We start from the raw sequence: 16,256 nt of genomic DNA on the forward strand, positions 1-16,256 counted from the left end.
AGTAAAGGCTGCTAGAGTTACATGCATAGGATAAGGGAGAAAGAGATGGGAAGAGATGGGAACATCTTATTGAAGAGATGGGAACAAGCTCTGGATCCTCTGAAATCTGCCCAGACTCCACTTTTATGTATGAAATGACCTCACACTGACACGGAAAGTGTTTGCCTGATGATAGTGGCTGACATTGCTGCTTAAGAGTCTGAGTTCAGCCTTCAGTCGATTCTGGCTGTGAATTTTGCTGAAGTGATGTTTTTTAGAGCTCAAGTATAGGCACATGGATGGCTTTCTTCAATCAGCAGCCAGCCGTTCTGGCTGATTAAAGCGCTATTTGGAAAGCTCTGAAGAGTCCCTTTTAGCTGTGGGCAGCTGGAGTCATCGTGGAAACAACACAGGGGGTAAAGGGAAGAGCATTTTCTAGAAATAGGAGGAGGGATGTAGGGAAATTGCAGAAATGAAATAGAGAAAATAGGCCTGAGCTGACCATTTCTTGGTAATTATGCAAAATGTGTTTCAGGACCAGCTGCAGCAGGGCTCAACAAAGATTTCTGGCCTTACTTCTTAGATTCCACATGAAGCTGTTTGAAAAAACTGCTTATATGCAGTACAATATTGATATTTTTAAAATAAAAACAACAGAACTCATGAAGGAAGTACTTCTTGAAAGCTGTTATGGGCTCACTGTAATTGCACCCAGGCTAGATGCATGTTTGCTGAAAGAGGATTTATGTCTCCCTGTTGTTCCATTAACATTACTTTCTGGCTCACTTGCTGATTCCTGAGTTGTGGTGGTGACTACACAGTTGCTTAGCTTTTTCCACATGCCCTATCATTTAGCCCTGAGTTCTCTTCATCCCATGCCAGTTTGAGAGTGCAGCCTGAATGCAGCTCCATTTGAAGCTTTCCTCCCAAACCACAGGATCTACTACCTGGCATTTCGGAGAAGTTAGCCCTGCTTCTAGAAGTCAGAGGAGACCAATTCACAGGGCTGAGGAATTTTGCACAACCCAGTCCTGTGGTTTTGAGCAGCAGTGACACCTTGCTGTGTCTTGGCAGCTTTTCTGGATTGAAGAAAGGAATCACAACTCTCCTGTCTGGGCTTTGGTGATGGGGTTTCCTCCTGGCCACCCACTTTGTGCCACCCAGCACAACCAGCTGAAGGATGAGTGAGCCATGTGCACATGAGTTTTGGAGAAAGGGGTCTGCCAGCTCTTTCCTTCCTCCAGCAGGCTTTGTCAAAGCCAGACTTTGTGGGACAAACAACTTCTGCAGCTGGCTTAGAACTGGCACTCACTAAGGCTGCTGAAATTTAAGTAATAAACCAGATTTGGGGTTTTCCAGTGTAATGGCCAACACTGAGAACTGCCAAGGAGAAGACATGTAAAGTTCTCGAGGAAAAGCAGGAGCTAGAAAAAAGGCAGGCAAATAGTGATGTGCTTTGAAAGAGAATATGTGCTGTGTCTTTATCATAGAGCTGAAATGTCAATATATTCACTATTAGGTGCTAATGTATAATGTAGCCACCTATCGTTTGTTGTACATTAGTCATGTTCCACTACTAGACTGCAGATATTGTAGAGTTAAAATTAATGAGAGCATCCATTATTCAGCATGTCTAAGCTACCTTCTTTTTCTTAAGTAGAAGGTATGATTAGAAGGTGTGGATCCAGCCTCTGCTAAAATCGATGGGAGTTTTCCCCTTCCCATTTTGCAAGCTGTAACAGGCCCTCACTACACTACAGAGTATCTTTGGGCTGCAGTGCATATTGCAGAATTCTGCTTGCAGAAAATCCTGATGCTTTTTCCCTCCCAAAATAAAATGAACACCAACCTGCCCCGCCCTTCTCCCATACAACCTCCTTAGTAAAACGCCACTTCCAGGAAAAAAGAAAGAAGAAAAAAGAAGAATGCCCACAGAAGAAGGCGTGACAAAAGAGGAAATCTCCTCCAAAGAAATGAACTAGAATTTCAAGCCTACGAAGGGAGTGCTGTCATGAGTTGTCAGAGGTCATGTTAATGCTGTGACAGATAGTTTGGAAATACCATTTTGCCTATTTGCAAAACTGAATCTGAGAGAAAGGAAGAACCTTTTTTAGCGTTTTTTAAAATAAATTTTCCACTGTTCTTTTTGCATCATCCCTGGAACTAGGGTAGTTTTTGGTGAAACTCACAGGCAAGCTGAATTCCAGCTTTGTGAAAGTATGGCACCCCTTGCAGCATTCAGGACCTGTTTCTGGATGGGTAATTGGCCTTTAGTAGGAATTATATATCACTTCCTTCCCCAGAATAATCTATTAATAAAACTTTACATTTCCAGTAAATGGAGGATAAAAATACATGAGGTAAAAACACAAGCTGACTTAAGTGTCAATGCCACTAATTCTTAGTTCTTTTGTCTTTGGGAGGGTGTTGTAGAGTTGGAAGGGACTTGTTGACATATAGGAAGCTAAAAATGCTCATAACAAAACAACTGTGGGTCGGAGCCTAGACAAAGATGCTGGAGGACAGACCCAGCAAGGAAAATGGCCCTTTAGGTTCTGTAACTGAATATTCTTCATAAATCTGTCTACTAAAACATGCTGGCCATGTATTTGTGTGCTTTAGATGTTCCAGTTAGATGGGATTTGCTCCTTCCTACTTGACATTATATCATAATATTCAAGCAGCTAAAAATGCAGAATTGCTAACACTAGTACATCACATGCAACATTAGGAAATGCAATGTATTTTAAAGAAATGTCAAAAAGAAAAAGAGGTGTAGAATTGTTATTTTTGTGTCTTTGTTTCTTTGTTTGATTCTCCATTTGGGGTTGATTTTTTTTTTTTTTTCTTTTTTTTTTTTTTCCAGGTTACATTGGGTTCTTCTTCTAGATCTTATTCTACAGATGGTCAGCTGCTGTTCACTAGGCATGGAAGTTCCAAAACTGAGTCTCCCCGGACATCTGACAGTAGTACCATCTCCCCTACAGCCAATTTTGACACTCCACCTGAGCTTTCTGCTTTCTTGGATAATTCTGCTGCTAAACATAAGCTTTTAATAAAACCCCGGAACCAGAGATCCAGTAGAATGAGGAAATTTTCTCAGGTACATGTGAAAATAAACAGTGTCTCTTTTGACACAAACCCAAAAAGTTCTTACTGGGCTTTGTACTTCAAACTCAGATATGATTAAGTCAGTTTGCTGCATGGATATTTCATTGGGTTTTAATGGCTGTTATCTGACAAGAATCTGAAGTAGACACTAGGAGCAGATTAAATATTATGAGTTTACCTGCCAGCTTGTGATGCAGCCATTTAGGTAAAAAATTCTTCTTAAATTCACTGTGCAATACAATTTAGTATCCTGTTTGTGATGCAGAAGTTGGACTGACTGCTGCATTTCTTACTTAAAAATTTTTTTAAGTGTTATGAGGAACTTGTGCACTTTACCTAATCTGTAGTAGCCTGTAAAATCTTGAGTCTTTGGGAGACTACTCATGGAGGAGCTGTTTTAACTTCCAAAACAGAATTGGTCTTATATTTTCAAAAAGTACAGAAAGAGTAAGTTTTGGCCTATTCATTGGAGCCAAAATCTATACATTAGGTCTGTTTTAAATTCAGACCCCTCCCTGCCACAAAACCTATAAATTCTTTACATGCCCTACAGAGATTTAAAGTAAGTCTTAACAAAAAACCCAAACAAACTCTCAATAAAAATGAAAATTTAAAAGGCTATTAAGAATTGTATAGTATTTTTAAAAAAGTCTTTTTTCTAAACCATCCTTCTAAACATCATTTATCTTGTCCTTTATCATATTTTGTGAAGGGCATAGCTTAGTCTTCCTTCCTTCCTTCCTTCCTTCCTTCCTTCCTTCCTTCCTTCCTTCCTTCCTTCCTTCCTTCCTTCCTTCCTTCCTTCCTTCCTTCCTTCCTTCCTTCCTTCCTTCCTTCCTTCCTTCCTTCCTTCCTTCCTTCCTTCCTTCCTTCCTTCCTTCCTTCCTTCCTTCCTTCCTTCCTTCCTTCCTTCCTTCCTTCCTTCCTTCCTTCCTTCCTTCCTTCCTTCCTTCCTTCCTTCCTTCCTTCCTTCCTTCCTCCCTCCCTCCCTTCCTTCCTTCCTTCCTTCCTTCCTTCCTTCCTTCCTTCCTTCCTTCCTTCCTTCCTTCCTTCCTTCCTTCCCTGAAGTTTTTCAGCTTTTACTGCATATTTGTACTTTATTGTTCATGGGTTTTTTCAATACAGTAAAACCATTAATTTGGCTTGCTGATTACCAGAAATATTACTTCCTCTGCCTCAAAATATTACTAGCTGATATTCTGTATTTCTCCAAATCTGTGAGTAACCTTTCAGCTCAGTAGAGCACCGCTGTGAGCAGCACAATGATGAGGCCAGTTGTTTAGAAAAACACATAAGGCAATAATTCACCGATCAATCCTTCTCTTCCATTCTAACATTGTTACTAAAATGTGATTGCCTTGTCCAGACTGCCTATGAACTGCCAGCTGACTGAGCCCTTCTGGATTCCCACAGAGAGTGTTTTGATAATACAATTTTTAATATTTTATATATTTATGTTTATTTATATTTATATATATTTTCTTGCCCAACTCTGCCTGCACACCTTGCTTCTGGCTAACTGATATCTTCTGCTTTTATGTTCTTGTGTGTATGACTTGTGAATGCAGGTGGCATTGCAGCTGGTTTGGGTTTTTTTTACAATTGCATTTGCAGAACAAGAAGTAAGCACCCTAAAATATCTTTAAAGTGCAGTTTTTGTGTTCTTAGACTTAGGGCCTACATCCAAAGTATATATTTACCCAACAAACTATGGTGAAACAGTGAGCTAATACAGGCACCATATGAAAAGGCATATTCAGCAGCTCAGTACTGTGCTTTCAAATAATCCTGTGTATTTAGCCAGTCTTCACATCAAGTTTAATCACAATATCTCACAGATAACTATATATAAATTTGTACACTTTTTAACTATATATAAATTTATAAGCTTTTATCAAATAGTTTAACTCTTGGAAGAAAAAGAAAACTTTTAAACAAAGGAGGCAAGTCTGTAATGCTGTATGACAGTGGGATTAGACACAGGACTGCCATATGGGGCAGATTCTCAGCTGGAATGGAGTGTCATAACCGGATGGACTTGTTAGGCTTTTGCTCTTGCTTCTATGTACCCTTTCCTCTTCAGAGTCATGCTTCAGGAAGAATGAGTTGTTTAATTTTAATGCTAGCATGGAGTAGCAAAATACAAAGAGACAGATTCTTCTCTTTCATTGTTGCTTTTTGCCTAAGAGCAGCACAACATACGCAGTATGCTCTGGAGAATATATTGCCAAGGACAGTCCAATGCCCATTGTTCTGATGGACTTCCCATCTACAAAGGCATGAAAGCTTTAGTTGTGCAGAAGGAAATGTCATACATTGCTTTTATGTTGGTTAAATGCATTATTCCAGGATCTGCTTAATTAAAAAAGCATCCAGTCTGTGAGTTAAGAAAACTGCAAGCTCAGCACTGGAGGCAAGTATTGCCTTCCTGACTAAGATCTCAGCTGTAAATGTAATGATGAATAAGGAAAAAAGTGAAGCTGTACATGGTGACAAGGCTTCCTAAATTTCTTTTTTTCAGAGGACCCAGTCTGAATCTCTGACTGATTTGAGCTGTACCCCAGAGGAAGAAGAAGAGGATGATGCTGTATTCAAACCCAGCAATCAAGAACTGCCATGCAGCACAGCTGCAACACAGAATGTGGCTTCCTGGCCAAAGCCCAGAACGCCTGAGGACCTTCCCCCTGCTTTGAGACCAGTGATGACTCAGCCTGCTTCCGAGTCTGCTGTTGGACAGGAAACCCTGCTACCAGAGAATGAGCCGGAGGACTGCCAACCAACACTGGAAATGACACGTGAGGAGTCTGAGTCCTCATTGATGTCAGAAGGCAAAGACTCTGCAACTTCTTCCTATTCCAGTTCCAACAGTGAAGTACAAAAGCAAGCAGATTCCTCAGAAACACTGGTTCTGTTGTCTGGGGATGTGTCAATCAATATTGTAAATCAAGAAAATAAGGAGCTTCCTACTGTGTTTCCATTATATAAATTACCTTCTGAAGAAAATATTTCAATTAGTAAGAATAGTATTGTTTGCTTGGGAAGGTCAGAAGAAAATAAACAGAAGGATGATCAGATACCTGTGGAAATGCCTTCTAATAAAGGGGCAAATAAAGAGTTTACTCTGTTGTCAGAGTCCAGCAAGGAGTTTTTCATGGGTTCTTCCCAGCCCACAGATTCATTCCATGTTTCACATCCTGCCTCCTCAATGCAGATGGGATCATCTACTTTCTGTTCTCTAGAGAAAATAAAGACTACACAGGAGGCAGCTGCTTCTGATGAAGAGAACAGTCAGCCATTGGTCCACAAGGAGGAACTGTTGGGGAAGAAAGCTGAAAAAGCAGTCAATGAACTCAATGCCTTCAAAAAGTTTTCTGTTTCCTCTGCACGGGAGAGACCAAGCACCAAAAGCCTGCATTTCCCAGAAAGATCAGAGCTGGAAAGCCCACTAAATACTGGATTCTTCCTGTCCAAAGCAAAGGTCTCCTCAAGAAATGAGAAGTGGCAAGATGACTTCCAGAAGGGATCAGATCTAGACGAGGAAAAAAGTAGCAACAAAAAGGAGACTCTACTGCCAGAGTCCTACTCTGAGAACACAGGCCAACCTACAGAAATTTTGGCCAGTTATGTTTCCCCAGCTGTTGATGCAGTACCAATGCCAAGCAATTCTTCAGTGGTATCTCAGAATCAGCCAAATTGTAAAGATAAAAGTCCTTTTCAAGTGAAACTTAGATCCACCTCACTGTCCTTGAAATATGAAGACAACTCATCATCAGAATCAAAAGGGATTAAAAGATACAGTGCAGAATTTAATTTAGAAAATGAGGGATTGACTTCCTTTCTAAGAGGTGATAAGGCAGAGATCAGAAAAACAGCCAATACAAATACTGGTGATTCTTTAAATGGAAAGATCAAACCCAAAGCAAAGTCCTCTGAACAGCTTAGTAACAAACCTCCATTGCCTAAAAAGCCAGTGTTGCAAAGCATGACCATTCCAAACACTACTGCAAGCAAGGAGAAGCAGGACAAAGCTATTCACTCTCCTGAATACAGAAATGAAGACAGAGACTTGGAGAAACAGTCAACTGCTTGTAAAGTGCCTGGTAAGACTCCCAAAACTTTAAAATTTCCTTCACTTGCAAAGAGTGACCTTACCTGTGAGAGGGCATGAGGCAGCACTGTTGTGTCTGCCTGGTGAACATGAGCTGATGGCTCTGCCTTCAGTGATGTTGCTCCCTTATTTTCCCTTGATGAAAAGATTATAAAAAAAACAGCAGGGAAGAAACAGCAGAGTAAGATATTTTTACCTCTGACTTTTGAATTTGAGGGTATTGTTTAAAGGATGTTCAAAGTGACACTCAAAAAATGAAGTACGCTAGCACGTTTTGGAAAACAGAAATAGCAAGCCACTAAGTGACCCCATTTAGAGATGCTGCATGGCAATTCAAAATCCAAGAGCATATAATAAGTGTATTACTCTGTGTGGGACAAGTGACTCAGACCTCTAGACCTTTTTTTGACCATAACATTGAGGTAGAAATGCAATGAGGCCGCTGCCTCAGGTCACTGCCTGCCATGGTAAACACACCATTTATTTATTGGCTCCTGTAAGCTTTGCTTATTCATTTCTCTATCTTTATCATTACTCATTCCTTGTTTAAAACAAAAATTAACAACCCTGCAGCTTCCTGGAGTTCAAAGCCAGGAGACACCACAAGATTGAGTCTACTGCAGATTGTTATAATTTACTCTATTGTCTGTATTGTATAACTGGGTTAGAGGAAAAAAAAAAAGCAGACCTCTGGAGACTAATATACTGGTCTACAGGCAGAGAACAGAAAAGACTGGAAGTGGCACCACTGTCTGAGGTCTTTGCAATGACAGTAAACAAGTTAGGTAAAGCACATTCAAGCAGTTCTAGCAGGAGACCTCTGCTCTTCACTTCGGAGAACAGCCAAGAGGGGACAAAAAAATATCTTTAGGTCTTCTGATATGTGGAAGAAAAGTCTTCCCTATCCTGGACCTGTCTGGGCATGGGTGAAAAATGTGAGAAGATGCTAGCCAAGCAAATAATAGGCTGTCTCTGTGCCATTGCAGAGCTTTCCCCCATATGGTTCCTCTTCTCTGATTGGGGTCAGTCTCTGAGCTTGGGAAACACCAAGACAGAAGAAGATCTCAGGGCATAGGAGGCCACTTGTCCTCCTAGGGTGACAAAAGTCTCTTCCCAGAGGCAACTTGCTGATGCCTGGAGTGACATTTGGTTCTTGTTGTCCTCTGCTGTGGCATCACAGACATTTTTGCAGGACTTTGGCCACATTCAGAGTTTCCTGCTCTCCCTGCCATCATAAAGGAGGGGATTCATTAAGATCCACAGCTGGATGAGGCCCCCACAGCCATCCAGCCAGGGCCTCCCCACACCCAGCAGGCAATGCAGGAGATATATGTATAGATATAAATACGTATATAATCCCAGTACTCCCTGTAAAGGCATTTTCCCCTCTGTGCTGCCCTGAGTAGCTGATTATTTGTAGTGATGCCCACATCTCTGATCTGGAGATTTTGGAGGGGGTCATAGTGGGGGAAGAGAGGAGAAGACCTAGCATAGCAGGGTTGTTCTGGCAGGGTATGGAGGAGAGTAGTGGAAGTGCCAGTGCTCCCTCGCACAGTCTTTTATCACATCCCTCTTGCTGAGTTCTGGAGTGCCTGCAGATGGACTGGAATGTATTCCTGCAGTGAAAGACGATGAGTGCTAGAGAAGGAAAAAGGGGAAGAAATGAAACCAGGGAGCACATTTCTCCTCCAAGCTTCTCCTGTGGCTCTTCAACCCTAGGGTGAAGGAGACTCTGCTCTGAGATGCAGGACTGCCCTCTGCATAACAGGATCTGTAGGTAAGAGTTGTGCCTTGGTCTCCCTCATAGAGAGACATGCACCTGGAGTTTGATACAGGGTTAAGAAGTCCTGCTCTGTTCCCCTCCTCCTGAGAGTATTACACCAAATCTGTATGGGCTAGGATGGTTTAAAATGATGGTTCAGATAGGTCTGTGATGGCAATTAGTTTTCTTCCTTATCTACTGCCTTCTTTAGACACCTGGCCAATCACCTCCTTGTGCTAAGTTGCACCTCAGCCTGACCTGGCCACCTGAAGTCATGGGTGAACGAGGTGTGCCCACCTCCTCCAAGTGCCCTGGAACCACACCAGCTTTATTGGGAAAAATTGCACAGTGATCCCAAAAATGATGCCCCCTGTGAGGCATAGGAGAGTGATGGGATGCAATGAGGACTTTGCAGGGCAATAGTCCTGCCAAACCATAATTTTAAGCTCTTTGAAAAGTTTTCCTCAGCTCAGTGAGTCAGGACCGTGTCTTTGCAATTGCAAACAGGAAAAATCTGACAAACAACAGAATCAACACAGTCCTTCATAGATCATATGTGTCTTATCAGGCATCTCTGGCCTCTAGATCTGCCTGGACACTCACTTCTTTTTTTTTTTTTTCCCTTGCACCCACCCAGCCCTATCCTCGCCCTTGAGTTCATCAGCCTTTTCAAACAGCTGTGGTCATCATCAGGAGACAATTTATACTGTAAGGGAGTTTCTTCCTGCTGCATGTTAGAAATCCGTGTGCTGAACAAGACAAGCTGTGAAATGGTGATACAAGGGGATGCAGTTCCCTTTTGTGTACACTCATTTCAAAAGTCAGTTTGCTGAGTCATTGAGGTCAGCAGGAGCAATGTGGTTCATTCAGTTCACATTTTAGCTTTTCAGCACACTTGGTACCAGAGGAACAGGAGAGCTGATGGGATGCTGGCTTACCATGCCAGGTGAAAGCAGCACTCCTGTTCCCCAGAGCTTTCTTTACCTCTCTCAGGCTTCGAGGAAGCTCTTTAATGTCTGTGTGAAATTAGTCACCCCAGGAGGAGTAATTTTTAAGTTTCTGGAGCTAAAGGCACAAGTCCTTGCAAGATTTAAAAGGTTAAGCTGTGTTGTTTGGAGCTGATACACTTTGCTATAAATCCTGTAAAGGGCAGAAACAATTACCATATGTTAACAGGTTATTACAACAGTGAAACCATTAGCAATACTTGTCTGAATCTGCATATTAGGATAAACAAAAATCAGAGACTGAGGAGCTGTAGTGGGGAGACATCCTTTGAAAAGAGAAAAAGAGCTCAGGGAAGAACAATGGATGTTATGGTGAATGAAATTGGTGTGTATTGCCTGGCAAATACAGGCTCTGGAATGACAAGAGAAATGTTTTTCTCTACATCAAAAAGACATTGCTTTAATGCTGTCCTGGCTACAGCTGAAAAACAAGCTGTCTTTTTTTTTTTTTTTTTCCCCAAAAAAGAAGTTGCTTTCTCAGTTGTGTCAGGCTATTTTGCAACATGGCTGTTTTCCAGCAGTGAAATAGACTTTGATGCAAACAGAAGTTTCTTGTGTAAAAAAGACTCTTCTGGCACTGGTGGTATATATCCAATCAAAAGTCAAATACCTCTCAGAGCAGCTTAGAGAGGAAAGAAATGTCAGAAATACTTAACCAAATCTTTAGAATAACTTTGTCTGAAATTAAGGAATTGGGTGTGTATACTGACATGAATGCATGTAGTGCTTTAATAAACAAAGGGAAATATGTAGGCCAGGATACTCTAAATGCTATATGCATTTGTAAAGCCCTTCTTAAAATAGCTGGAGTTGTATAAATGAGCAAAGATACAACAGTGTGGAATTAAATATGCATGCATAAGCAGTGTTATAAAACAATGACACTTACATACAGAGGGTGTTATCTCCCTGTGTAAAGTTGTTTGGATTAGTTTTGAGTATGTTTGTTTTTAAAACACTCAGGGAATCCACAAGCTAGCTTTGCTTGCTGTTAGTGGTTTGACTTTCAAAAGACTCTAAATTCTGGCTCTGACTTTTTGCCTGCACACATGTATGGAAAGAATAGCCACTTTTTGCAGTCCTTGAAGGCATAAGATGTTCTTTTCCAAGTATGAGACTTTCATGTCATAAAGAACTTCTCCTACAATTTGTGTGCACAGAAGCTTTTAGATATAAAGAAAACAGGTCTCAGATTTAAAGAAATCTGAGGCCATCTCTAAAAAAGACAAAGTTAATCCCTATATCTCAGGGTAATGGTTGAATGTCTTTGCTGTGATTATTCATATCAGCAGCACACACAGAGGTACATTTAAATACAGGATGTACATCTGTCTGTCAATAGACAGAAATAGGTTTGTATTTCTCTTTCACTTTCCGTGTGTGTGTATAAACCCATGCACAATAACAAGTCAACCATAGTTCCTTTTGTACATTAAGATTAATGTATTATCTTCATCTTACTGTTCATACAAACAGTCTGACACACATTACAGGATAATATCTAAATATTAGTCAGAAGTGTACACGATTATTTCTACAATATTTAGGGAGAAAAAATTGCATCTATAAGATCAGGGCTTTAGTCTGAGGAAAAAAAGAAAGTTGTTTTAGTAAGATACTAAGGGAAACAGATACCTGCATTAAATGGGGCTGCAGCAGGGGAGTTTCCCCCCTCTAGAGGATCACTGAGGCAGCCAGCCTTGATGCTTTCAGACTCAGTGGAGGAGGGCGTGGGGGATTCTGATCTGCAGGAGGGAATTGAGAAGGTGGCTGTGGTTCACTTGGCTTCAGAGCTATGCTCAGTGACTGGTCTGGAAGCTGTGGAAGTGGTGAAGAATGCAGAGAGAACAGCTGATCTTGTGACTGTCCCGTGTGTTTTTGCTGGCTGTGGGGAAGACATGAAGGAAAGGCTTCAGCAGCCTCTGGGTGTGGTTTCATGTGGCAGCAGAAGATCTCAGGAACTTACATTAATTGCTGGCTTTAATACATGGTGACATTATGCACAGACTGGCTTGACAAGTTCTGACCTGGTATCTTTCCATTGTTAGTGGCTTATCCCAAGAGGAAGAAGGGGCTCTTCTGTTTCAAAAAAGCCTAAGGCCAAGCCAGTTCCAAGGAAACCAGGGAAAGATCCAATCACGAGGTTAAAGCTGTGAATGAATGAGAGACAAATTGCTGCCAGCAATATCCTTTATTAGCTTATGAAGTTATTAAGGAGTGAGTTGAATAGCACATTGTTTAAAAAAACATGTTATAATATGAAATGAAGAATATTTTTTAGATTTTAGTTTTACTCTGAAAGTCTCTCAAGTGTAACATGGAAAGAAGAGGCTCAGGCTTGCTTCAACAAAGGAGAAATGAAACAGAGCATTTGTGGTGGCTGTGGTCTGTCAAAACTGACTAGCTTCAGATGGAGGACACCACTGCTTGCATTTTGTACTTCTTTCTTATCTCCCTAAGAGTGGCATTTACCAGCTGAGAGTTTCTGTGCCAGTTGCTGTGCATGTGACATGCAGCAGAAGCAGGAATTAAAATCGTCCTTTTGAGTACTTTTGGTTCCACTCTGGCTACCAGTTCCTTAAATGCTCTGCTTTGCCACGTGGTGAACCATAAAAGCACATGGACTATCCCATGACTAGATAAGACAGAGATTGTTCAAGGTGATCAGACAGTCATGAACCCAGAAAGATGTGTGAACAGCACTTCCCTTGAGAACAGTCACTTCCTGAGAAAGCTTTTTGCTTCTTTATGTCTCTTAGGGTACCAGGAGCTTCATAGGACAGTCTCAGGTCACTTTAAACTGCCAGCTCTCTTCACCATACTATCTCCTCGATTACTTCACCACTTTACATCCTTCTGGCTAGAACAATGGTGCATATATGCTGCCAAGAAACCTTATCTAATGGGAGGTGGGAGGATTTAAAGGACCTCTGGGCAATGAGAAAGATAATAAATAGTGAATATGCCTCTTCTACCCCTTACAGTAATTCTGGCTGGTGGATGAGGTAGCAAATACTGCGTGGGTTGTGTCTGATGGGGGGTTTTTTTCTGAAGATAAGGCACTTCCCCTGTCTTGTCTGCCTGTCTGGCTTTCTGCAGCAAAGACTCAAAGGAACAAGGGAAGAATGTAATTGCTTAAAGATACAAGAAAGCCTCTCCCAGCAGCAGATCAGTTTTTGATCCTCTGTAGGTGATACTACTCTGCTGTCCTAAATTGGCCTGTACAGATACATATAAAATCTTCAAGATTATGATATAGAGCTTTTGTTCCCTACTATCAAAGGGACATTTGGATGCCATCTTTTACGGAATGATACCTGACTCTAATTTGATACCTGCCTACTAATTGACATGACTAGGAAGGATGTCTGGCATCTCATCAGGGAGAACTGCCTGAAGAGTAAGGGTGCTTGATGCCTTCTTTAGAGTGTCTGCCTTACGAAAAACATTGTTATAATACCTGCCTCCAGACATATCACTGCAGGGCTGGGAACCCTGTTGTACCAGGCAATGCACAGTGAAATAACAGCAGGATGAATCCTAAGTTTATGAGGATGACAGAGAAATGGAAGCACAGGTAGCAATAAGACCATTACATGTAGAGCAGTAAATAGAGCTCGGCATAGCATTCATTTTATAAGTGTGGATTGTGTGGTGGAAGCAGAGGAGGAAAAATCTTGATGTTTATGTGAAGGTCTTGTGGTGTGACAGGGAAAATGGAACAAAACACAAAGGGGGATTTGGAGTCACAGCAACTAAAATGTACATCACTAGCAGCATCAAGGCAGAAGCCAGGTTCCCAGTATCATCAAAAAGGGTGAGTGGATTGAAAAGGACCTTCAGGATAAAGACACTGGAGTTTTTGAGCACCATGACATTACAGATGGTGAAGAAAGCTAAAGAGGAAGTGGAAGAGGATATATATGGTGGTATGTCTGCAGCTGTACAGCCAGAGAGCTGCTCTTCAGCTCTGAGGAACACAGGACATCACCCTCAGTCATGGCAGCTCATCCATATGTTGCAGGAGTGCTTTGGGAGCTGATGAAGCGTAGCACCTGGTTTTACTGGGCAATGCACTATAAGTCCTGCCCAAATTGCCCACCACCTGAAAAGGTGTAGATGGCTGCAGATGGTTTAAGGGCATGGCTGCAAGCAAAGGAGGGAATGTGATGCAAGCTGCATTAGCAGATATCACATAATTTCAACTGCGTGGTTTTACTTCTGAAGATCCTATTGAAGTTTGTCCTAAATACTGAGAGAAGATGGGCTAGGAGACTTTGTCTTGGTAGTGGTTATCTTGGAGAGCTGTGGAAGTTAAGGGACACTGACTCATGTGTACAGAAAACCATTCCAGTTGAAGTGGTGTAGTCTTTCCATGATGATGCTAACACTGTTTCATCTCAAGTGCCAGTTCTGACCATCATATTTGAAGGAGATTTGACCAAACTAGGACAATTCCTACAAAAGAAAGAGTGATCTAGAGAATATGATTAATCAGAAAAATTTAAAAAATAGGAAAAAACATAGTCTAAGTCTTCAAATGCCTAACAGGCTGTTGCAAGGAGACTATGAGTAATCTGCTCATGTTCACAGTGTGTAGAAGAAGTAGTTAAGGATTTAAATTAGAGCAAGGAAGATCTAACTTACCCAACAGGCAAAAAAAAAACCCAAACAGCTGTGCCATAGGATAGATTGCCTAGGGAGACTCTGAGACCTGTCCTGTTTTTGGAGAGTTAAATACATATTTGTGAGGAAACAGTTTCTGTGAAACTGATCATTCAGCTGATCTTGCCTTGCAGTTGAAGGATAGACTATATGATATATTGAGATCTCTCCCGGCCTTATTCTTTATCATCCTGTAAATTGAGATAAAAATGAAGCAAAGAGAGCCAGTGAAAGGCAAAAAAAGGACAGTGATTGTAAAAAGATTATGGGAGGAACAGCTGTTGTCATGCAAAGAGAGGGGTTAGGTGGGATGCAGAGAATTGGAGTAACATGTGAAAGAATCTCCTTCAGTGTTCAGAGGCCTTGTTTTATCTGTGCTGCCTTTGGACAGCTGGACTTCTGAGTTGTTTTCTTCCAGAGGTTTACCTGCAAGATTGCACGAGGTGAATGTGAAGGGAAATGCAGGCATCAGCTGGCAAAATATCTTGCTTTGGCATTAAAGCATGAGGTTTTTTTCTCTTTTTCAGCTTTACAATGTTTTCTTGTTCAAATAACTACACTCTCTCTGGTGAGGTATAAAAATGACTTGAGAAAATCCCTGAGCAAAGCAACTTTGTGGGCTTTCATAATATGCCTGTGTTGGCAGACTCCAGCCCTTGGGAGTGCATCATGCTTTTTACCTTCCATGCCTTCATGAGGCATCTCAAATGTGCCTTCAGAGACATTTGCCTGCTTTCCTGATCAGGGCCACATTCTGCCAAACTAGACCATAGTGCTCCAGAAATGCGTCTGAGCTCCACTGGGTCGTGTGGCTGGCTCTAAATCAGCAAAGCAGCTGAGCTCCCAGGGGCCCTAGGGCAGCAGGGGTCTGGGTCTGGCTCTTCCCAGGTCCCTGAACATGATGTTGACTAAGTAACAACCTTTTCCAAAGAGTGGGGCCACACATGATTTGAGGACAAGAAGCTTAACTTCTGCTCTGAAACAGCCTTCCATAAATTTTGATACATCAATGGCCAGAACTGGCCGGGAAAGGTGAAATCAACCTTCTTGGGTCTAAGGTTGTTAGTGTTCCTCATTTAAACTATACAGAAGCTCTACCATTCATTGGGAAACTCAATTTTATGTTTAGTGTGAGTCAAAAAATGGAGAACCAAGGAGATGGAGCCAATGCAGCTGCTGAGGCTCTTTCTTGACTGAGTTCAGTGAATAGACAGGATTTCCCTTCTCAGAATATTTGAATACAGGGTATTTCTCTTTCCTGTAATCCTGGATTCTGCAGGTCCTTGGGACAGGAAAGACATGGATATGATTGTCTGATAAGAAATACTTGAGATATAAAATGTGAGTAAAATAGAAATGAAAGCCAGCTTTGATATGTAGGCACGGGAGGCAGGAAAATGGTGATTAGCTGGAGATGGGTTGAAAGACAGGAAAACAAAAGGACTCAAGAATGTGGCCTTTTCACCCTGCCAAACCATCAGGGAACAAGTACATAAGAAAGTAGTCTTTAGAGTTTAGAATATAAAATGATATGGTAAGATAACAGTTCTCATAGGCTGCATGCAAATTTTGTAGGTTTTGTATCTTGCACCAGTTGGTCACTGTAAATTAGAATATTCAACAC

General features: G+C 41.5%; 2 protein-coding genes across 5 annotated transcripts in view; one reads left to right on the top strand and one right to left on the bottom strand.

Moving 5' to 3' along the window:
• Nucleotides 1-16,256, bottom strand: part of MRPL30 (mitochondrial ribosomal protein L30) — a 143,006-nt gene that overhangs the window by 81,446 nt on the left and 45,304 nt on the right. The gene's annotated exons all lie outside the window — the stretch shown is intronic.
• CRACDL (CRACD like) overlaps nucleotides 1-16,256 on the top strand; it is a 68,575-nt gene that overhangs the window by 44,075 nt on the left and 8,244 nt on the right. For all 4 annotated transcript variants that reach the window (XM_083855095.1, XM_083855092.1, XM_083855093.1 and 1 more), the window contains 2 exons: nucleotides 2,846-3,082; nucleotides 5,612-7,190. In XM_083855095.1, the coding sequence (XP_083711221.1) occupies nucleotides 2,846-3,082; nucleotides 5,612-7,190 (1,816 nt within the window). The remainder of the gene's footprint in view (nucleotides 1-2,845; nucleotides 3,083-5,611; nucleotides 7,191-16,256) is intronic.

This window comes from Zosterops lateralis (genome assembly GCF_965231275.1).
Source record: "Zosterops lateralis genome assembly, chromosome: 2".
Lineage (NCBI taxonomy): Eukaryota > Metazoa > Chordata > Aves > Passeriformes > Zosteropidae > Zosterops > Zosterops lateralis.